The 24792-nt window shown below is 39.5% G+C and overlaps 1 protein-coding gene across 1 annotated transcript in view; it reads right to left on the reverse strand.

The window, feature by feature from the left end:
* GABRB3 (gamma-aminobutyric acid type A receptor subunit beta3) overlaps nt 1-17425 on the reverse strand; it is a 235404-nt gene extending 217979 nt beyond the window's left edge. Inside the window, exons 1-3 of the mRNA XM_067755785.1 lie at nt 17229-17425; nt 17009-17100; nt 16726-16793 (exon numbers count right to left, since the gene is read on the reverse strand). Of these exons, the coding sequence (XP_067611886.1) occupies nt 16726-16793; nt 17009-17100; nt 17229-17308 (240 nt within the window). The 5' untranslated portion in view covers nt 17309-17425. The remainder of the gene's footprint in view (nt 1-16725; nt 16794-17008; nt 17101-17228) is intronic.
* Between the last annotated feature and the right edge of the window lie 7367 nt (nt 17426-24792).

Below are 24792 nucleotides of genomic sequence, written 5' to 3' on the forward strand. Positions count from 1 at the left end.
AGAACCAGTGCTTAAGGACGAATAAAACTAAAATTGCTGACAGGGCAGAAGAATGGGAAAGAAAGACAAGTGGACAGTGAAAAGAGTCTTCTCAAAAGCAGATGGCTCCTTTGGTCAAACGTGTGACCTTCATGTAAAAAGAAGATTAAAAAAAAAATAGAGCTCGGGGTAGGTGAAAATTTTTATAAATTTTTATAAATATGGGGCTGTTCCTGAATGACTTTCACTGAGATGCTATTTCTGGGCATGATGGCAGGATTCAAATCAGAGCAGTGAGGAAAAATGGTTACGCATTCATCTCATAATCGATGTGGAAAAATCCAAATATAATTTGGATTTAAATTCTCTTCCGATTAAATGTTAATGATCACTTAAATTTTTTTCTCTGCATCAGTAGAGCAAACTTTGGATCAGATTAAATTTTATCTGATTTTTTCCTCATTAACTATGAAAAATAGTCCCCTAAAAATGTTACCCATGTAGGTAAAGTTAATACTTCATTGAACAAAACCTCAGATTAATCAGCTGTGCCCTTCGGATCAGCCTCACGCACTCTGCACACATAAGGCCCCACCCACACCACGCCAGCCCCGCCCACACGAGGCCCCTCAACTTCCCCACACTTGCCAGGGGCCCCACATATTCTAACACCCAAAGGATCAAGGTTCTGCCCGGTTACAGAGATTAATTATGGGGCTATGTTGAATTTTAAATGTTGTGGTAAAATCTGATAATGTGGGCTTCCAGGTAAAAATGGTCAACTGTGACCTCAAAACCCCTAAAAATAATTTTTTTTTCCAATTTCTTAGGCATGATTTCTGAGAAAATTCTAGTATTCAAATGTAAAAGTTATTTGGGGAATTAGAATTTATTCTACTTCATTCAAAACAGTGACCTGAACTTGTGCTGTTCCTTACATATATATCAGAATACCAAATATAAAATTAAGATAAAGTCAATTTTAATATAAAGCCAAATTATTTGTATATTTTTCTTGTTAGATGACGTTGTGTTGGAGTCATGGTAAAGTTAAGAATAGTTTTGGGGTTTAACTCAATTTTGTGAGCTATTATTCTCTTTCCATTTACCAAAAGATACACTTATTCTAGAATATTAGCTATAAAACATTTTTTAGGCAAATCAGTGGGACCCCAAACCAGCAGATCCTTTCTTGAAAGCTACTCAGTTATGTGTCTCAAACACCTTAAAAATATTCATACTATTTGACTTAGTAATCCTACTTAATGAAATGTTTCTCAAGGAAAATATGCATAATAATTCATGCACAAGGATATTCATCAAAATACTATTTAGTCTAGCAAGTAGCCTAAATATTCAATAGGAAAATATTAAGTATATTATTCATCCATGCAAGGAAATACCATACAGTTTTTAAAATATCAGTAAAATATGTTCAGTAGCATGGAAGTCTCTATAACATAGTTACATGGAAAAGCATGATAATAACTTATGCATACAGTGTGTAAAAAATAGTACATACATATCATATGTGCATGAAAAAAAAACAAAAGAAATACATCCAAATGTATTTTTCTATCTGTTCTAAATTTTCTTAGTGGGCAACTAATTTTTTTTTTAATTTTGGAAAACAGTGGACACTATTTTGTGAAAGCAGTAAAGGTACAGTGAGAACCTAAGTTCTCAACAGGCAGTCATACTGACATCTCCAGCCATGTGGGCCTTCTTTTCACAATATAAAGTCAGAGAACACTCCTGCACCTGACCCAATGTTAAAGAACATGGAATGCAAACACAAAGTCACCTGTGTTATGTATAAAAATCCATGGGTGTTCTGATCATTTACAGCTGGATAAGGGAGAATTTCTGCCTTCCTCCCATCACACCTGAAAAGAACATGCATCAAAGTATCTGGTAAGGCCTGCAGCTCTGAAAACACCTGGGGTTTCGGCACAGGTTCTGAGTAGATTGTAAACCCTCTTAGTGACTCTGTACCTTAGGCGGCTGCCCCCCAGGAGGATGATGGGCTCCAATTCAGGAACTCAAACACCCCCAGTGGTTCCAATTTTTCAAAGGAAAATGTAAGAAGAGCAGAAGTAAACAATTTAATTTTTCTTTTGCACAGTACAAACTGGCATATATCTACTCTTTAATTAAACATGACTAAATGTCCCAGTATCTCAAGTATTTAAAGAATCAAAAATCCAGTTTCTTGTAACACTTTTACCATGTTTTGCTATTTCAATACCACCCATAGCTCCCTTATGTCTTTTCCATGCCATCTAGTCCTATTCACTTTCCTCCAAACTGCTTTTCAGAACACTCTCAGCATTTCCTCTTTCCTCATCCCCACCTTCACTGTCACTGTCCTCCCACGTCTGCACAGGTTGATGATTATTGAGTGACTCACTCCTGAGCTCCAGGCAAGCACCCTCTCCTCCTGAGCTTCTGCACAACTTCATGTGGTGCTGAGTGCCTGCCAGAGTTTCAAGTCTGAAGTGCCAGAGGCAACATGTGAAAAGATGTGCTAAACTGGAGACACGTGGAAAAGCCCAAACTATTATCATTTGGATCTATGATGCTGAGTGTTTCTTTGGCATATGAAAGCAGTTATACACTAGTTAAGTCACCTCTTAAATATGAAGTATTTAGAGTGAAGGAGACAGCACAAGAATATGCTCATCAGCACAGAACAGGTGAACCAAAAAGCCATGAAAGACAACACAAGAGGAATTATTAAGTTATATTAGTTATTTTGAGAATTAAAAAAGGAAAAGTTCATTGCATTGCCTCTCCCCAACTAGTTCCAGAGTTGACTTATGAATGCAAGGTGCTTTGATAAGCCTGGAACTTTAAAAATCTATACATACAGCTTATTTTGGACTAACCTATTAGAATAAGTGTAAATTAGATATAGCACTTCACTCTGAAGCAACAAAAGTAGTGTTCTGCCATAAATATTCACAAAATCGGCCCCTTACACTCCTCTTTTCTACCATCGCAACAGGCTCTACTGTCAGTGTGATAGAATTCTACGATGTTTTCTATTTCAGGGTTTTGTCATGATTATTGGTCTCACCACTTCTATTACAATGTAGATAATCACACAAAAAAATCTCTATAGAAGTGTGATCTAGAAACACTCACACTTACCTGACAGAAAATATTGTGTTGGCCAAAAAGTTCATTCGGGTTTTTCCATAACATCTAACAACGTAAGATGTTATGGAAAAACCCGAACGAACTTTTGGCCAACCCAATAGTTCAGTAACATGTGAAACTGATGTGTGAGTCCTTCCCCTGGGTAACTGACAGTTTCTATTAATACTATAGCATGAGTAAATTCCGATTTTCTGTTTGCACATTATTGCATAATCAAGTACAGTCTTGGGCAAAGGTTGGCATATCAGGAAATTGGATGTCAATTAATAGATGCTTGCTTTCCTGTCAGCCTTTGTTTAACAAATTTCATTCCGCTTTCTTCTGAAGTATGTTGGAGAAAAAAAAGAGGCTTTTCCTTAGTTGTTTTAGAAACTGAAAGGTATGATAAAAGGAGAGAAATTACTGAGCCAATTTGATGCTTGGGGTACTGAAATTTTTCATTCAAAATCCCAGAAAGATAAATGGAGAGAAAAACTGGCAGGTAAGACCCCCATTTCTTATCTCATCAGGGGAGATGTCATTCAGATAAGTAGCCAAGAGACTAGGAAGGACATCTACCCCCCTTATTTGACCTTTTCACCTTAATCTCAGTAAACCAGCTGATGCCCAGGACCTGTACCCACACTGGTCCTCAGAGTTGGTGCTACCCAAAGTGCACTAACTCAATTACACTTGGAACAAAGTGTCTCCCCTTTTAATGTCTGAACTTTGCTAGTCCAGACTAGCTGCCATACCCCTCTTGCTCTGGGAGAGAAAGAAAGGAAAAAAAAAAACTTTGAGGAACATCTATGCATGGGGCTACCACTGTAGATAAATTATTTCTAAGTGCTAAGTTAGGAAATCGGTTATTTACTGTCTTTACTGTGCTACAATTTCTCCTAACCAGATACTACAATCCATTATTAGCAGGATTTCACCTACAGTAAATAAATATGAAGTAAACACTTTGAAAATTATTAACATTTTTTTGGTCATTGATTACATCCAAGTTTGAGTCACATCCAAGTTTGAGTCACACTATACATTCTGATCTATATAATTCTAAATAGGTAATTTCCTAGTTATATAATAATTTGCACATCCACATTTTTCCTCTTTCAGAATAAAATTAAACAATTTTACATATCTCATTTTGCAATCTCTAGTTCAGGCAAGGCCAAGTCTTTATCCCTATATCCACACAGGTTTTCTTGCTTGGATTTTATGTATAATAATTTTGCTTTAAATGAGGCAAGGAATCAAGAAAGAGGTAGAACATGGTAAAAACTTTATTTTTTGTAGAGAGGCCACAATATGCAACTACCTTTGAGGTCTAAGCTTACAGTTATCTTCACGAAATGCTAGCTAATCATCCCAAACTGACTGAGGGCAGTACAGGTAACTCTGACTCAGCCCACACCCTCTTCCTTTCCGACTGACTACGAACTCAAGCAATATTAAAATTATGTCACAGAAATACCACAGAAGACTCAAAACTGTTGCATGAATTACATTCATGTAGAATTTTTGAAAAATCTGAATATGGACAATTTGGTACCCAGTAGCATTAACTGACATTTCCAAATTGAGTTATTTTTCTTAGATGATAATGGAAAGGTCATGGTTTGGATAAAACAGAAGCATTTTAACAGCCCGCTAGTTTTCACTCATAAATTAGTGACTCTGAATTCAAACCAAAAACTAAACATCACCATGTTTGAAATACAAAAATTAATGACCATGGGTACAGACTGTAAATCCCACTGTTTCTGTATGACATGTCCCAGGCTTGCAGTGCACAGCACAGGTAACTTGGGGAAAATGGGCCATGCTTTGACTATAAGGCTGCAAGCTGCCAGATGACCACCACTAGGATACCCAATTAAACTACACACAGTATCAAATGATAAGAAGCAGCGGTCTGTGCAATGCAAACAGAAGGTCCCTTAGGTTTTTAACTGCTCACAGACTCTAAGAAACCACAGAAATCAGAGCTAGAAGGCAAGTTAAAGAATCAATTTTAATATACTTGTTAAAAAAGAAATGATCAGATCGAGGACCACTGAGTCTGAATGACTTGCCAAAGTTAACACAAACCCTTCTGGAATCTGAGAGTTTGGATGACCAACTCTTTTCCACTGCCAAGGGCAATCTTGAGAGTTAGACCCCCTGTGGTCTCTAAAGGTAAAATAGCCTGGAGTACTGAGGAAATTACCTAGATAATTAAAATTCCAAAGAGCTTGCTCAAGCTTTGAGACTAGCTTTTCAATCATAAACACAAGCTTTGGGGCAATAAAGTGTAATGATAAATAAAGCACGACTTAGGGGGAAAAAAAATCTATAGATATATAATATTTCCAAAACAAGAGCCCTCCTTTTTTAAACCAGCTCCCTATGCTTCTAAATGCCAGAAACAAACAAACAAACAAACAAAACCTATTATCCTTATAATCAATTAGCACTTTTGCATCTCTACATTTCTGGATCTACTTTGGTTTCTTCACCCATTATTACCAGTCAAGCCCAGATCCCCAGTGGGGTCTCCTCAGTGCCGACTGAGCAATACTGTCCTCTTATAATATTCCTGTGGTTCTGGAACAGTCCAGAAGATACATCTGCCCTCTGGGCTATTGTCACTGACTATTCATGAACAGGTATAGACTCTTCATAGAACTATAGAGAATTAGTCATACAGGGAATTTTAGCGATGTCTTACTCCAGGGGATGTTAAAATGTTTATCACCAGAACCTTTCAACCAAAGAGAATCTTATTTTTAAAGAGAATCTTACTTTACATATAAATATGAATAACATAAATTATATAGTATACAGTATACTATATAATTTCATTATACATAATATATATTGTAGATTATAATAAATATCTGTTTATGCAATATGTAGATTATAATAAATATCTATTTATGTAATATATTCAAACATACATGTCAACCCTCCCTAGTGGAATGCAGAATCACAGCACTGCCTGTTCTTCCTGCCCCAAGAAGGAATCTCCAGCCTTCCAAGAAAGCACTGGTCAAGCCCAACAGCCTCAAAGAGACATATTTTGTTCTCAAAATTAACCTACTATTGTTGTCCCAAGAGCCTTTTTTGCATCCTCTCTTGCTCAACACAACTCTCTCTGCTTCTAAATCATTTACTCCTGTAATATTTACAAGAAAACAAGAAGGCTTGAAACACAGATCTACCTTCAATGTGACAGAGAGTATTATTATAGAAGAAAATCTTTGTGTTTTTTATCAATCTAATTATGAAATGCTTAAGCTTCATTTCCAGAAAATATTACCCATTCCCATATGCAATGATACATTTTTTGTCAGAATTGTATCTTCTGTGCTGTTTGGACATGGGCACCAAAAGAGGCTTTGTTAATGCAGTAATTTCCTCAGTTATCATTCCTGGGGACTGGCCATATTAAAGCTCATTCTAATTCAATCGGTTAGACCCACATTTCCTAAACTGTGTTCTACAGAAGACTTCATGAATAAGTGTTAATAAGGTCCACCATCCCCTCACAAAGAAAAAAATCCCCAAACATATATTTTAAATATTGAATTCTTTGCCCCTCTCATTGAAGATTTACAAAAATCATTAGCATATTAAAGGGCTTGACAGTTCCTACAATAAAGAAACCTATTTTACATCTCTCTAACATAATTTCCAATATTATTTGAGCAGAAACACTGATTATGGGGCACACATGTACACTCTATATAACAGCGTTCTCTTAAGCAACCATTATTTTAGCCCATACCACAAGAAATTACATTCTCACAGGGAATTTTGGTGCCCAGGGCCAAAGGAAAAATTCAGAAATGAAAACTCATTCAATGGCACAATCAAATATAGCCTCACACCAATGAATTATCCACAGAATGTTTAACAGCATAAAAAGGAATACAGCACAATCAGTCCTGCTCCTCATACACTCAGTTATTCCCAGCCTCTTTCTAGTATGTACACTGCTTTGGAAAGGCAAAGCACAGACTACACCAATGATGAGAAATTTTGCTTGGAGGGCACTTATCTGTGTCAACCCCTGTAATCAATCTAACACCACAGAGGGCTTCTTGGTCTATACCTTTCGAACCACTAGTCTAGACCATAGGAATGGCACTGTTTTCCATAATTCAGATGTCTTTTCTGTGACAAGTTCACAGGAATCCTTCTGTGTAAAGCTACGGCTAATTTTATGTGCTTGACAAACATACAAATAAGGGAATCTCTCCGATAAAACAAACACAACATACAGCTTTACCACAAGGGTCGTGTGCTACACAAATGCATTTAACAAGTATTTACCAAGCATATTCTACACGACAGGCACTGCGCTTGGTGACCAGTTTAGTCTTTCAACCTGATATATGGATGTATCTCTCAGATGGATTTTTAGAGTCACCAGGATTGGAAAAAAATCAATGATATTACAATGAATTACTCAAATTGTTGTTTCTTTTTAAAATAATTTTTGGTTTGCATGGACTCATAGATTCACACACACAAACAACTTGTAATGATGGGTGACCCAGAAAAGTTGTTCCCTCTACTGATTAAAGTTATCAATTGTAAAATCTAATTCAAAAAATTAAATTTTAAAAGAAGAGTGATGTGATGTTGAATTAAGTAACAAACATTTTATACATATGTATCAAACAGAGTTATATAGCTTTAAACCAGTAAATTTTGTTATCCTTTTAAGTCAATTCAAAATAAAACAAATGTATTTCATGTCATGAATGATAGCATGAGGATTTAGCAAATATTTTACATAAAAGGAATTCTTTCATTGTAGAACTGAGGTAAAATATGATGATGTTGTAATCATTAGAATCCATATCCTCTCTTAGATTGAATGGACAAGCACAAATTAGAGTTTTTAAAGAACTATGACATTCTCATATCTTAATCTTATTCCTATTCATCTGAAACATTAGTTCCATGCATGCTAAGGTTTTTGTTAATTATATTAACGCTTCTGTGTGATACTTAAGTTCAATGGAAAAATGTAAAAAGGGATACATGCATTAATGCTTACAAATGGCTTCTATTTCTTAATGCAGTCTCTGGGTAACCAAGGGAATAAGAGAATTCTATCAATACATCCCCCACCACAGAGATCGGAGGCTAGCTCTCCGTCTTGAATTGACAGGACTGAGCAAAATGCCAAGAGATGAAACCTATTTTAGTCCTAGTCTTCCCAATTTTGCAGCTAGAGAATCTTCTTAATGGCTGGCATAAATGGCCCAGAAGTAAACTGTGCTGGAAAGCTAGCAAACGAATGAAAACCAATGCAGTTCCACTGCACTGCTGAGCGGCCATCAGAAAGTGAATGCAGAGCCCAATGAATCCCAATATAAGAACCACCAAAACTTCCCTATCATATAGAAAAGCTCGAACCACATATATTTCCAATTAGACACAAAACTTTGAGTGTACAAAGGCACTAGTGACTGGTGTTTGAAATATACACACTAACCCTTACACAGGCTGTATATCACAGAACCACCGCAATACTTCCCTCTTTTCTGCTTTGAAATCAGTGTAAAACCTCTCCAGTGAAGGGGGTGACCGCTATAGAACATTTGACAGCTTGACAAGCTGTCACTTGACAGCACTTGACACTTGACAGTATTATACTGTGTACAATTATACAAATTCTGATCAAATTAAGTCCCCTAAAGTAAAAACTATATACATCACATTTAGCCTATAAAAGGTTCTTCTTGGTCATTAGCCCAAATTCTAGGTTATAAAAATATTTCATTGGAAAGCTACCTGCCTATTTATTCATGCACTTACATATTTATTCATTCATTCATTCTTCATTCATATATTTTCTTTCAACCAAAATCTAATAATGCTATATATATATATATAGACACTAGTGTATATTAGATATTGGTTGAAAGAAAATATATGAATGAAGAATGATACCTATCATGTGTCAGGCACTATGCAAGGGCTGTTCTTAGACACAGATCTGCCTGATGGAGCTTACAGTTTTAAGGGGGAGAAAAATGCAGAAGAAAGCCTCTAAGCAAACAAGCACAACAGAATCATATTTAACACTCTGATAGTGTTACAAGGAAAGACTAAGAGTTCATGGAAAAGTTAATTGGAAGATCCACTTTAGATGGCAATGAAGGTCATGGAAAAAGGTAAAATCTCATGAGGGCCTAACAGAGCATTTTTTTTATTGCTCTGTAGCATAATGAGGTAGAAAGAACAAAGAAATAGGACCAAGTCCCAGCTTTGCCTTTGTAGTAAGTCAGTGCTATTCCTGAGGCTATTTTCTCACCTGAACAATGGAGATGAGATTAACACCTACCTATAAGATACACTTCACTAAGCTGATCATGTTTGATGATCAAATACGACAAAATACCTGAAGTATTTCATCAACTGCATAATGACATAAAACTATTGTTAGCTGCCATCTCCCTAAGTTACACCTCAACATGTATTATAAGAAAATTTTAAAGGTTCCAAATGGTCAATAGGCTTCATTTATTTAAAACAAACGTTCAGTAGGCTTCAAAGCACAATGACAGTATATATGATATGATTCAGAACCCGTAGGAGAAAGAAGGGTTCTGCTACCAATGGAAGAAAAGGAGAGCTATTACAGATAACAGATTGTACAAAGTCAAATGTTGAATTCATACTGCTTTACTGGTAAGAACATAAAGTTTTTAATATGTAAATAAGCAGATTTACGCCATTAATTCAAACGAAATACTTACTTCTATGTGCAGTACAACATAGGATCCCTCAGCCTGGCACAGGCTCTAGGAAGAGGTTGCTCACAACAAGGAAATGTGTGTAAGATCCATCTTTTAAGAGATGCAGCAATGTAAGCTTTACAACTTCCCTGAGGGGAAAGACAAGAAGCATTCTCTTTGCTCCCCATACCATTCCTTCTAATATTAAACACAAACCTCCCTTCATAAAGAGTGTATTATGTAAGGGTTATTCTCATCCACCACTGAAGTTCATTATATGCTTTCTTATCAGTGCCCCAGCATTGATGTTTGATCGTAACTTAGGCAAGTACACTTCCAGGGAAAAGTAATGTCCTCAATAAATAATCTTACCTCCTAAATGCAGCAACCTGTAACCAAATGCCAACATGCTCATTGTACCTTACCCATGGAGTGCCTTTCATGTAAGCAGTTTTCCAAACCCAACTGGGTCAGAGAAACACTTTTTCCTTTCTGCTGAGTCATCCCCCAGCTTACTTGGTAATAAGAGCATTAGCACATTTCCAACCTTTAAAATGCTAGTAAGAGGGACTTCCCTGGTGGTCCAGTGGCTAAGACTCCGTGCTCCCAAGGAGGGGGCCTAGGTTCAGTCCCTGGTCAGGGAACTAGGTCCCATGTGCTGCAACTAACAGTGCAACTAAGACCCGACGCAACCATATAAATAAATAAATATTTTTTTAAAAAATGCTAGTAACAATTCATATGCAAACTCTGAATGCAGCCAGAGCCTCTCTAGAGAAATCAGTAAAGGACAGTTCTCTAACGTGTTTGTTTGGCTGTGATCTTGTGGATGTCTTTACCTCAATTTTCTGTGTAGAGTTAAGCCCTTTGTGCTATTACTTTGGCAATTTTGTGGGGATGCCATGGGCATCTGGGAAGCCTGAGACTGAATTACTGAGTGTTAAATGACTTGCCTAAGGCTAGATGTTCCCATAAACCTGGAAACAGGACCGGAAACTCCCAATCCCATTAGGCCCTTTTCAGCACACAGCTGGACTCCTGGGATTCAGCTCCTCTGCCTGAGGACCTGGCCAGGTACTGGGCACTGGGTACCCCTTCAGCATTCACTAGGGGCAGAGCAACCCTAGATTCTGCAGCACGAGGAGGGGAGTTGATTAACATAAGTTTGATCGAAAATGCCTAAAGCTGAATTCTCCAGGTGATCCCAGCTCACTCTATCCAAGGAAACCCTCTCCTCTTTCCCACTCTTCTGAAAAGGGGAAAGACAAAATGAGTGCAAATGTTTACGTGTTGTGTTCATGAGTAAGACTGCACCCATTTTACAGTGATGCAGTGCCAAAGCTGCTTGCTGAGATGTGCTAAAACCATATTCTTATGTACCATACTTATTTTACACTGAGACATTAGAAAACAAGTGGATTTTCTAAGAGGAAAATACAACAAATGACAAAGGAATACAATACAACAAGCATAAGGGACAAATCTACTTCTCATAATAACTAAAGACACATTTATATGTCACCTAAAAGGAGCTCACAACTAAAAAAAAAAAAGAGACAATAATTTATGATTTATATGCATTAAATCAGAAAAAATAATCCTGTAGTTACATTTTCATTGGGATGAGCTTTTTTTTTTTTTTTTTGGCTGCATTGGGTCTTCGTTGCTGCACGTGGGCTTTTCTCTAGTTGCGGTGAATGGGGCTACTCTTTGTTGCAGTGCACGGGCTTCTCATTGCAGTGACTTCTCTTGTTGCGGACCACGGGCTCTAGGCACACGGGCTTCAGTAGTTGTGGCACACGGGCTCAGGAGTTGTGGCTCACAGGCTCTAGAGTGCAGGCTCAGTAGTTGTGGCGCATGGGCTTAGTTGCTCCACAGCATGTGGGATCTTCCCGGACAAAGGCTCAAACCCATGTCCCCTGCATTGGCAGGCGGATTCTTAACCACTGCACCACCAGGGAAGTCCCAGGATGAGCTAATTTTAATAGACGAATTAAGTACAGAATAATAACAAAATACAAGTTAAATCATAGAAAATTAGTATTTATATTACTAGAGTTTGAGTCTAGCTTTATATTCTCAGTACTTTATAGTTAATTAAGTAGAAATCAAGTATGTGTAGTTTCTTTCTGAATTAACAAATCAAACAGTGGCTTCTTCTAATTATTCAAATTAAAAAAGAACTCATATGACTTACTTTAAAATACTGTTTTTATTTTTTAACTAATTGATTTTTTAAAGAGTTCTAGACCTGCTTCACTCTCTCAGTAAAAAGTACTATTTTTAAATTAAAATTTCCTAGTTGTTTTATATTTTTAGTATTTCCTTATATTTCCTATATTTTCAATAATTTTTGTCCACTTATTCATCCCTCCATCTATCTATTCAACACACACTTGGACCAGTGCTAAGCACCAGAATTATAACACATGCATATAAAAGTTTTCAGTAGACAGTGTTCTTCCATAAGTACAATCTCTCTTAATCCGCCTGCCAGTGCAGGGGAAACGGGTTTGAGCCTCCTCCGGGAGGATCCCACATGCCGCTGAGCAACTCAACCCGTGCACCACAACTACTGAGCCTGTGCTCTAGAGCCCACAAGCCACAACTACTGAGCCCGTGCACCACAACTACTGAAGCCCTCATGCCTAGAGCCTGTGCTCCGCAACAAGAGAAGCCACTGCAGTGAGAAGCCTACACACCGCAACAAAGAGTAGCTTCCACTTGCCACAACTAGAGAAAGCCTGCACACAGCAACGAAAACCCAAAAATAAATAAATAAATAATAAATAAACTTAAAAGAAAAGAAAGTAATATGTAAACTAAATCCCAATAATTACTTAACCATGTATAGTTTTAAAAGATTGTCTGAAATTTTAAAACAAGAGCTAGAGAACAAGGGAAGTTATGTAAAAGAAAATGGTTTTTTGTTTGACTTCTGTCAAGTCAGCTAACTAAAAAGTAAGAAGTGGCAAATTAGGAGTTTGGGATTATCATATACACGTTACTATATATAAAATAGATAAACAACAAGGACCTACTGTATAGCACAGGGAACTATACTCAATATCTTGTAATAACCTATAATGGAAAAGAATCTGAAAAAGAATATATATATGTATGTATGTATATACATGTATACATATACATGTGTAACTGAGTCACTTTGCTGTACACTAGAAACTAACACAACATTGTAAATTAACTATATCAATTTTAAAAAAGTACGTGAAAAGAAAAATTAGAAGATTAGGAACAATGGAAATGTAGACTATCTCCTTTATCAGTGAAACATGTTATGGTAAAATAATGTTAAGTATTAAAATATTAAAATCCATTTTTAGATTGTTAATACAAAACACCAAAATGCACAATGACATATACATGTATATGCATAATGTATCTAATTATTTAATTCTTTGAGGTCAGAGGCATTATTTGGAGGCATTATCTATATGCACCATCAACAGATAAAGACTGTGCTTTATAATAGTTTAAAGAGAAAAGTAACAATATTCTTTATATTCACCCCCAACATGCTCACTGACAAGCACATATCTGTCCCATCTTGAGATATACATGTTTTGCATATCTTTATTTCAGATATTAATGAATCTTTATTTCACTAAATATATGTTTTCAAAAGCATATCTATGAAATTTTGAGAAGAAAATTTCAAAGAACAACTTTCCATGATCATTTACCCTGAATTTTCTAGTGAACTTTGCTCTTCTAACTCGTCATTCTCACTCCTCTATCTAAATTAACATTTTGGCCAAAATATTCATTCTAAACCACATCTTAAATCATGTCAATCACCTGCTTAAAAACATTTACAGGCTCCTTAATTTTTGAAAATTAACATCTGAAACCCTTGGCAAGGCAGAGAAGGGCCTAGGTGAACAGGGGTTTGTCCTACTTTTCCAATTTCATCTTTTGAGTCTCCTTCACAATCTCCTATCCTGCAGATCTATCCATCAGTAGTTTTGCCAATTTCTTCCCTAACCCAGAACATCCTCTTCTATCTATGCCAGTCACAATTCTATTCCCCACTATTCACCCACCCAATTTAGATATCATTTCTTAAGTTCTTTCATTAGGCTTTCCATGTCAGAAGTAATCTCAATATATCTCTCTCTCCCCCTCCCTCTTTCTGCCTCCTTCCCTCCCTTCTTCCTTCCCTCTCTCTCTTAGGCCATACCCCTTTCTTTTGTTCCTCTAAATGGGACTCACCTACTTTTGTTACAACTATTTGACATATCTCCTCTACTAGCTGTACCATCCTTAAAGCAAGACCATTTCTTATTTAGTTTCATAAGCTAACAACACTTAGTTTTGTGAAACTAGTAAGGTGATTAAGGAAGCTCATAAATATAATTCATTGTTTTTAAGCAACATGATTGAGTGATGGGTTTAATCTTATGCTCACATACTCTCTGTTCTTTCCCTATAAAATGTTACCTCCAAAATGATACTTAATCATTGCTATATTTGAAGTTCCTTCAATTAAAAAAAATCAAATATCATAGCTATGATCATGAGCTATGATCCTGATCACGAGTTAAGGGAAATCAGATTTTTCTAGCGAATGGTTTTACCAATCCACTTGTGGAAGATATTTCAGATGCCAGTCAGTACATCTGTCCAATGGCCTTCAATCTCCCATCCCATCAATCCCCAGTTTTTCTTTATAATAAACTTAGTGTAGAGAACCACAAAAATTTCCATCATGAGAATGCAAAAAAAAAAGCATACAAGTATACTATGGCTACATTATGCATAATTACTGGCTTTGGGATATGCGCTTAAAGATTATCCAATATAATGGTTTGTATCCTCGATTTGTCTTTCTATTATTGGTTCCAGAGAAAATTGGGACACCTCAATTCATAGTGCATGAATTAGGCAATTACTTATGAAGTTTTTAAGATACTAAGTATCAGCATGATGTCTAAACTAGTGGATAACTAAGTTTAAAAATTAATTTAAAGAAAATTTGCAATGATCTACAACAAGACATTCTCCCCATTCCCCTGGTTGTTTTAGTAATATACAGAGTTCTTAAAGCGCCACATCAGTATATTCTCTCCATCATTTGACATCCAATATAATTTTTGACATAAAAATCCACTAAATAACTCGATTAACTTCTGTACAAAACTGTCTTCGCTATAGAATGTGCAGTTGCCAATAAAGGAAATCACAGACTACAGAGTAAATCTTGAATATATTAACTTGTTTCCTTAAGGTCATAAAACAAAACATATTTTGACAGAATTATTTTTACAAAAAGTAAAATATATGTGATGTTTTTAGTGTAATGTATGTAAAGTCTGTTTCTTGCTAACGCTTTTATTATTAACACTTTATTTATTTATTTATTTATTTACTATTAACACTTGTATATAAATGTCCTTAGTGATATACATTGAAAGAAAGGTACTTTTTTTTAAAATCACACATTATAATTTTAAAATCTTTAGGTTAAGAGTGAAAAATTGATAAAAAATATAGTTTCGTGTAGTCAGATTTCTTTCTACAAAATCCATACTAGGATATATTTTTAAATATATCTTGTTAAACAGTCTATTTAAAAATCATGGTTTTAGTTTATTTGTAAACAACCACATTTCTATGTTATTGCAATGTTTCTCAAAATATTGTTCACAAAACACCTGCTTAAAAAAAATCTGGAGCACTAGGGACCCCCAGATTCCACTCCACACCACTGGATCAGAATCAGAGCCTGGGAGTATGCATTTAAAACAAGTTTGCCCATGTGGCTCTGATGTCCACCAGACTGGAGAAATCTATCGAGTCTATCTCATGCCTCATTATATTCTCGGTGTTATATTTTAGAAAAAAAGTTGCCAAACGATTTCTTCAAAAAAATATATTTTTTCCAAATTCTCATTCTTATAATTTCTAAAGTGTCACTCAACAGAAACTTAAACCCGTTTCCAAATCCCCTGGTATTTCAGCTCAATTAACAAATGAAAGGGGTCATTTTTCTCCTTATTACCTGTTGTCTTAAAGGATCCTGAGCAAAAGCCCGTGACACCCACTTCGCACCTCGGGACACGGACCTCCACTTTCCACAGGTCAGAATACTGAATTCCGTCACCGTTAACACCGTTAACATAGCCCTAAGGGACACTTGGTTCCCTCGCCTTCGATTCTCCGGGCAGAGAAAGCCCGTAAGCTGCCCAGGTCCTCCAGTTCTCAGAGCCGCCCGGGCCGTCAGCACCTCTGACAGAGCCTGGTGGATGGGGACCAGGTTTCACTGTCACGAGCCTGCCCTCGGAAAAGCCACTGACACCAAGGAAACTGACCCGAGACAGCCAGGAACACACAGACCCACCGCCCACCGCGCTTTCCGGCGGCCAGTACCTCTTTCCAAAAGACAACAAAGGAACCCTTAAGCAGCTCTCACCTAGTATACGAGCCACCCCCACAACTCTCCTCTCCTCCCCCGCTCCCCGGCGCCTGTTGCTAAGGAGGCGAGAAGGCACTGGGGCAGCCTCAGGACCAGGGGACCGACGGCGGGAGGAGCTGGCAGTACCAGGGCGGCGGTGAAAGCCCAGCCTCGGGTGAGCCCAGGACCCCTTCCTATGGCGGGAAGGGTGCGCCCTCCGCGCGGCTCTGACGCCAACGACTACCCCCGCGCACTCAGGCGGGCGGAGGGAGCCTCGAGAACAGGAGACCTGCGCCCGGGAGCGCCGCTCCCTCTGCGGGCCCGGGAAGCTCGGCCCGGGAAGCTCAGCCCGGCAGAGGAGGCCTCTGGCCCGGTACTGTGGACGCCTGTGGGCCCAGACAGCGGGGCAGGGGCTCGGGGACAGCCCTGGGGAGGGCAGGCACTCACCATGTTGACTTCGGAAACCATGTCTATGCTGGCGATGTCGATGTTCATCCCCACGCAGACCGGGGGACCTGCGGGAAGCGCACGACACGGTGATCAGCCTGGCTCGGGCACCGGCTGCAGCTGCTCTGAGGATGGGGGGCTATCCGAGGAGGGGGCGCAGGCGAAGTGCCCCCCTCCCCACCCCGCCGCAGCTCGGCGGAAGCGGCCCCCGCCTCCCTCCTCCACCCAGGCCGCCAGCGCGGTGGGTCGCGCTGCCCGCAGCGGCCGCGCACACCCTACTTACCCCCGAAGTCGGGTCTTAGGCGAATGTCGTAGCCTTTCAACAGCTTGTCCACCGTCTCCTTCACAAAGGACATGTTCCCAGGATCGTTCACGCTGCGGGAGGGACGGGGGCCAGAGAGAGCGGGGTCAGGCGGCGGCTCACCCGCCAGCGCCAAGCGCGCACACCCGCGCGCCCTGCCCGGCGCCCGGCCCGCTTCCCGTCAACCCACCCGCGACCCTACCTCTGGGCGCAGCACACCACCGCCACCAGCACTGGGGCCGAGAAGATGCCGAAAAGCCTTCCTCCCGCAAAGCCCCACATCCCTCCGCCGCGCCCCGGCACGGGGGAGGGGGCGCCCCGCCGCCGTCGCGACCCGCAGCCGGGGCTGCTCCTGCTGCTGCCGCCGCCGCCGAGCTGGCCCGGAGCGGAGGAGGGCGCAGGGGGAGGGGGAGGGGAGGAGGAGGAGGAGCGGGCGCGGGGAGAGGAGGAGCAGCGGGCGCGGGAGCTAGGGGAGGGGGGAGGAGAGAGAGCGAGCCGGAGGCCGAGCCGGAGGCCGAGCGCTGCCTCCTGCCTCGGCGGCTGCGGAGCGAGACCCGAAGCCCGGCCGGGGACAGCAAGCCGGAGCCGCGGCTGCGCGGCGCAGGGCAGGGCTGGCGCTGCCAGCTCCTCTGGGCTCCGTGAGACCCAGGAAGGAGAGGATCATCGGCGACGGCGACGTGGGCAGAGACCGCGAAGGAAACGCTCTCCGCTTCCCCCCGCCCCCTCCCCGGCCCGACCCCTACGCTACGACCCCCGCCCAGCTGCGGCTCAGGCCGAGCCCACGAGTGCAGCGGAGCGCCTCTGCCCGCGGGACTGCGAGCTACGGAGCAGAGAGGGAGGCTGTGTGGCCCGGGGGAAGCCCCTACCTCACCTGCGGGGCTCTGAGCCTCGCGTCCCCAGGGTCCAGGAGAGCCAGATGGGCAGCAGGAGAGCCGGGAGCCCGGAGCACATGGCGCTGCTCCTCTGACCTAACCTGGGTGGGATCCGCTCTCCCCCACAGTCACCGAGCATTCTAACAGCGATGCGGGGATCCCCGCCCCTGCCCCCACCCACGGGCTTTCCCGCCTGACCCGTCATCCAGCCCCTTGCATGGCGGCCCGATTATTTATGCAATATAAAACCATTTTTTAAATTGGTTCTTTAAACTATTACTCTCACCCCCTGAACATTTCATGTGAGCCCTGTGCCCTCCCTACTTAACATAAATACATTTATAATGAGTGTTAAAGAGAGGCCTGGATATGCACGTTTGCTTTATTAACAGGAAGCTGGAGTCCGAATCAGACGTGGAGACCCTGGACTATCATCCCTGGAATGGGAAAATAATGTGCCTTTTCTGGTGCAGCCTGGAGCTGTCCGTGGTTCTTAGTATAAGGCAAGGAACCTCGTTTTCGCTATGACTGGCCCCCATCCTTTGGTTCTCATCTTAGAAGAGAACCTCCTGCGCCTTGGCCAAGAAACAGACCGATGTGCACCACGGTCCACCCTGCCCTGTATGTCACCACTGTGTACCTGAGGAATGTCTGCTCACCCAGAGTCATAGGTCATATATTTTTCTTTACTGAATGGTCCTCTGTGCTTCACACTTCTAATACTGAAGAAGATGATTACACATTCCTACTTGTGGTCAACCAAAAACACTTACAAATCAAGTCCATTTTCTGCTTGATAGGCTACCTTGGGCCATTCCAGGACCTAATGAATGGTTAATTATACGTAACTGCTTCTCTGTATTAATTACTTTTTCTACAAAGCTTAAGGTTTTCTTTTCTATTGTCAAGACTTTATATGGGTAAATATCTAAATCTAGGCCCTGGTTCTCAAGTTGGCATGTCTCTGACATTAATTTTAAATATCATTGCCTTTTTTAAAAAAATCAAAAATTTTATTTTTGGAACAGAAAATGTAACCACAGAAGTTGAATGGTTGGTATTAAGATAAGGTTAAGAGATAAATTTAGCTCCCTAATTATTTTCTGGAAAAGTCTATTTACAACTACTTGTATTCTGTGTCCTGTTCATGTGCAATGGAATTATCAGGAAACTTAGATTTGCATTATCATACCTTCCCCTCCACATTCATGTTTCAGTCTCTTTCTCCTGTTTGCATGTACCTCTTTTAGAGAAATGCCCTGTTGGGGATCATGGCTATAGAAAACAAACAGTGAGAATAAGGTGCTTGAGAAAAACCAACAACATAGCAAGAATGATCCCCCTTTCTACTATTTTATATGTTCTAAAACTTGAAAACAACATTACAAATGTTATTGTCATCCAACCATGTAACACCTCAGATCTTGGCTTCAACAAGTCTCTGAGTATCTTGGCCTTATTTTTCATTCCAGTTCCTGCTTCACCATGCAGTTCTACAAGAGCTCTGATCAGCTTTACATGGGAACAAATCCACAACCCTCACCACCTGTCCACATTGCTTGTCTCTCACCTCCCACCTTCAGGCTTCTCAGTTAGCAATGAGGTCCAAATGCAACAGGACCTACTCAGTACTCACAAATGTGCAATCTGAAATTACTGTAGCATTTACCATCCATGGGGTGGACCTTAGATAAACAGAAGATGGGAGCCAGGGGGTAAATGATTCTCCATTTCTCCCTATGAAATGTCCTGAGATGCCATAGTAACTCCTTTCTTTTCCCTTTCCTTCCATGCCTGGATCCCCTTTTCCTTCACTCCTGTTTTCATCAGTATTACACACCCTAGAAAAGCAATAGCACTTCAATTTTGCCTCAGGATATGTTTTCTGGTGAACACAGGCTAAGTCATAAACCCATTGGCAAATCACTAAAAGTGTCACCTAAAATGCAGTCTTTGTTAAAACGAAGGCAAAATCTAAGAGAAACATTGCAGTAAGTGTACACTGGTATAATCAAGATACACTGGTCCATGAAGCTCATCACAGTTGCTGGCCAACTTACACCTACATGAGCAACAAAGTTTGGGCGTGCAACCCTTGGTTGCCCTCCTGTCTCAGCTCCTCCCACAGCCTTCTTGGAGGATTGGATGTGCCCTGAACCCCAGGTAACCCCATCCTTCCACTCTCTTGCCAGGATTCCTGAAACCAAGAGTATTTTCATATCTTTACTAGATGGTGCTAACATATTAGCCAAATCAACTGGAAATAACTGATGCAGTTCTTTATTTTCTACAGAAAGAGAAAAAGGCTTTAAGGGTCTTACAAAGGATAAATTTTCATGTCAGAAGAAAAAGGAGATGAATGCAATTTTGTTCATAGTAAAGTGGTTTTAAACAGGCTAGAATAACATTTCGGGGTCCTTAAGGTAGGAAGCAGGAAAGGGGGAAAATAGATGAAGAGCATCACATGATCACTTTACCTAGTCCATGTTTGTGCATTTGGGCTTACCAAAAGGCCTTCACCAAACTGTGTTTTGCCCCTTACATATAGAATGTCAAGTTGTCTTTTTAAACAGTATCAAAGTTTCTGATAATATATTTTAAAGCTCTTTAAAATAACTCAATCAATTTGAAGTATGACATGTGAAATTAAAAGTTAAATATATAATTAGATGATTTTTGAAAAATGTGTAGACCAGTGTACATTTCTATCATCCCCAAAATTCCAGCTCAACCCTTTAGCATACATGCCATTCCGGATCCAGATAAGCACTGACCTAACTTCTGTCATTATAGATTTTTTTTTTTTTTTTTTGCCTGTTCCAGCATGCCATATAAGTGGCATTACACAGTATATGTTATTTTATGGCTGGCTTCTATCTTTCAGTATAATGTTTCTGACATCCGTCGTCCTTGTTGCAGATCCATAGTTTGTTTTACTGCTGGGTAGCATTCCATTGTGTGTTTATTCCACAATTTGTTTATCCATTCATCTGTTGATGGACCTTTCTAGTTTGGGCCATTATGAATACAAAGTCATGTACAAGTCTTTGTGTGGACATATGGTTTCATTTCTCTTAGGTAAGGAACTGCTAAAATATTTTCCAAAGTAATTGAAGAATTTTACATTTCACCAGCAATGCATAAGTGGCTCTTCCACATCCCCCCCATCAATCCTGGTGGGCGTGCAGTGGTATTTCATGAGGTTTGAATTTGTACTTTCCTGATGACATGTAAATGTATTTCATTTGCCTACTGGCCATTCTTATCTTCTTTTAGAATATATAAAATTTTTCCCATTTTTAAATTGCATTCTTAGTCTTTTTTATTGAGATATGAGTTCTCTATATATTTTAGATACAAATCCTTTATAAAATATATGTAATGAGAATATTTTCTGCTATTCTGTGGCCTTTCTGTTTGCTTTCTTTGATAGTGTCTTTCAAAGAAAAGAAGAATTTAATTTAGATGAAGTTCAGTTTATCAATCTTTATCTATTATGGGTCAGACTTTTGGTATCCCACCTAAGAAAACTTTACCTAATTAGAAGTTAAGAGTTTCTCTGGGTTTTCTTTAAAAAGTTAGCATTCATATTTACACCTTTGATATACTTAGAGCTAAATTTTTGTGGATAATGTGAGTAAGGGTCAAGGTTCTTTTCTTCCACGTGGATGTCCACTTGTTTCAACACAATGTGTTGAAAATATTATTCTTTCTTCCATTGAGTTACTTCTACATTTTTGTTGAGAATCAATAGACCTTATATATGTGGGTGTATTTTGGGGGCTTTATTTCATTTACTCTGTTTCATTGACTTACACATGTATTCTTTCACCGATTCCATGTTGTTCTGATTAATGTAGCTGTAAAGTAAATTATCCAACTTTGATCTTCTTCTTAAAAAATGTTTTTGACTATTTGAAGTTTTTTGCATTTCATAGACATTTTAGAATGATCTTTTCAATTTCTATAAAGAAGCTTCATGGGATTTTAATTCATATTACATAAAATCTATAGATGAATTCAGGGAAAATTGGGTTTTTTTTGTTTTGTTTTGTTTTTTTGTGGTACGCGGCCCTCTCGCTGTTGTGGCCTCTCCCATTGCGGAGCACAGGCTCCGGATGCGCAGGCTCAGTGTCCATGGCTCACAGGCCCAGCCGCTCCGCGGCATGTGGGATCCTCCCTGACCGGGGCACGAACCCGCGTCCCCTGCATCGGCAGGCGGACTCTCAACCACTACGTCACAGGGAAGTCCAAAATTGGTATCTTAACAGTATTGAATCCTCCAATCTGTGAAAACTCTGCATCTCTCTATTTATTTATAATAGATCATATTTAATTTTTCTCAGAAATACTTTGTAGATTTCCGTGCAAAGTCTTGCATTTGATTCAGTAAATATATCCCTAATTATTTCATATTTTATGCTGTTATTAATGCTATTTTTAATACTTCATTGTCCAGTTGTTTGTTGGTAGTATATAGAAATATAATTGATTTTAATATATTCACATTGCATCCTATAACCTTGCTCAATGCACTATTATTTTGATAAAAATTTTTGTAGATTCCTTAGGATTACATCAAAAAAGTCAATCATATAATCTCTGAATATAGATAGTTTTACTTCTTCCTCTCCTTTCTGGATGCTTTTTATTTCTTTTTCTTGCCTTACAGCCCTGACAGAGACCTCCAGGGCAATGTGGAATAGAAGTGGTGAGAGTGGATACCCTTGCTTTATTCCAATATTAAGGGAAAATGTTCAGGTGTTGTTGTTGTTGTTTTTACCGTTAAGTATGATGTTAACATCTTCCTCTTATTTTTCCTCTGTTCTCTCTACCCTTTACTCTTTGCCCCCTTTTGCACCTCTCTGAAAATTTCAGTCTTAAGGGTAGGGCAGTACAAGATACGCATCTGGCATGGAATGAGGAGCCCAGGCAGTGTGAGGAGAGCATGAGGGTTCATAGCTCAAGTGGATGAAAAAAGACATCTTTTTGGGTGGAAAGGTGAGTTTGGATGTCACAGCCAAAGCAAAAGTAAGGAGGGTATCACTGGGGACAGACAGCCTGGCATGGATGTCAGAGCGCATGGGAGATGAGGAAGGCATTGATGTGGACAAAGCAGCCTGTGTTTGACATCAGAGCCAAGGCAAAGTGAAGCCACGTCCCAATGGCAGGAGGCCTCATGTGGCAGTAAGGGTCTCAGAGGGTAGGAGAATATCCAGACATGGGGACTACCCTGAGTGTGGGTCTAAGCCCAGGCAGGATGAGAAAGGCATCCACTAATGTGGGTCAGCCTGGAATAAGGAATTGGAGCCCAAGCAGCATTAGGAAGGCATCCTAACACTGTGCAAGGGGAGAAGATGTGGGCATCCATGTGTTGGGGTGACCTGTCATGGAAACTCAGAACTCGAGAAGAGTAAGGATGGCATCCACATTCTGGGATGGCCCAAAATGAGATTCAGAACCTGAACAGGGAGAGCAGAAAGTGTGGAGGGTAGTGGCAGCAGCAAGAGATTGGATATACAGTGGAGCACTTATCAAATGAGTAAGTACATTAAAGATAATGGAAGCCAGATTTCTCTCTTTGGAGATGGGAGTTACAAATGCTAAAAGACAGAGAAATAATCCCTGTGGTGTGAGATTGTGGTCAAAAATATTTGTGTGAATTAATGATTTTCAAAATGTATAGATAAGTACAAATATGTACATACACATATATATGCATATACTGTATGTATATTTTTCTGTACACCTACATATATACACATATGTACATATATTCTCAAGTTCTATCCACCAAGAATGCCTAAGAACAATGACAGCCCAATAGCAATCAGCTATTGCACCCCTGCACCCAGATCATGAATTCTCTGTATGATTTTCTAACTAAAAGGAGCCATGGCTCTTTGGGAAAAGGGTTGATTCTTGAGATGGGCCAGGAAAGTACAAGGTAAGATTGAAATACCTTGTGCCAGAGAACAGGAAGTGTTTAAAGAATGATGGGGACATGTCAAAGAGACACAGAATCCAGCTTGAATGTGTTTGCGCTGCCCAATTTTGGAAAAAAATTTGAGCATAAAAATTAATAATGACAATAATGAACTACAACCCATAGAAAAAGAACAGGAAAATATGAGTTAATGCATAATAATCAATTAGCTAATGAAATGTTTAATCACAAATGGCATATTTACATAGCTTTTAATTACATTCCCCACAAAATACTAATTATGAAGAAGAAACTTTACAGTATAGCTGGCAAACACCACCATAATCAAGTGATCAATACAAATAAATTAAAGAATGAAATAAATCAAAATAATGTGTCCCATGATATAATACATTGAGAAGAATACTGTATCAGTTCTATGACATGCCTAACAAAGATGTATAACCTGAATGTAATCATGAGAAAACATCAAACAAATTTCAATTGAGAGACCAAATACAACCCAACTGCCCTGTAATATTTAAAAGTGCCAACATCATCAAAGTCAGGAAAGACTGAGGAACTACCCCAAACTGAAGGAAACTGAAGAGTCAGGGATTCTTAATGCATGTATGATTCTGAACTGTAAGAGATATTAGTGGGGCAATTGGTGGATCTTGAATGGGATCTGAAGATTGCAGAGTAGTAATTTAATATCTATTTCCTGATTTTAATGATTGTATTGTAATAACATAGGAAAGTCTCCTTGCATGTGTGAAAAACACTCAGCTCTTTGAGGATGATAGTCATCAGCTTGGCTTCTTATGCACAAATGGTTCAGGGTAAAGTTCATTGTGAAGTCCTTCAAACTTCTCTGTAAGTTTATGATGGCTTTTCATTTTTTTAAAAAAATCAAAAAACAAAAACAAAAAGTTTTCTCTAGGTACCCTTCAACAGATTAAGAAATA

This window comes from Pseudorca crassidens, chromosome 1 (genome assembly GCF_039906515.1).
Source record: "Pseudorca crassidens isolate mPseCra1 chromosome 1, mPseCra1.hap1, whole genome shotgun sequence".
Classification (NCBI taxonomy): Eukaryota; Metazoa; Chordata; class Mammalia; order Artiodactyla; family Delphinidae; genus Pseudorca; species Pseudorca crassidens.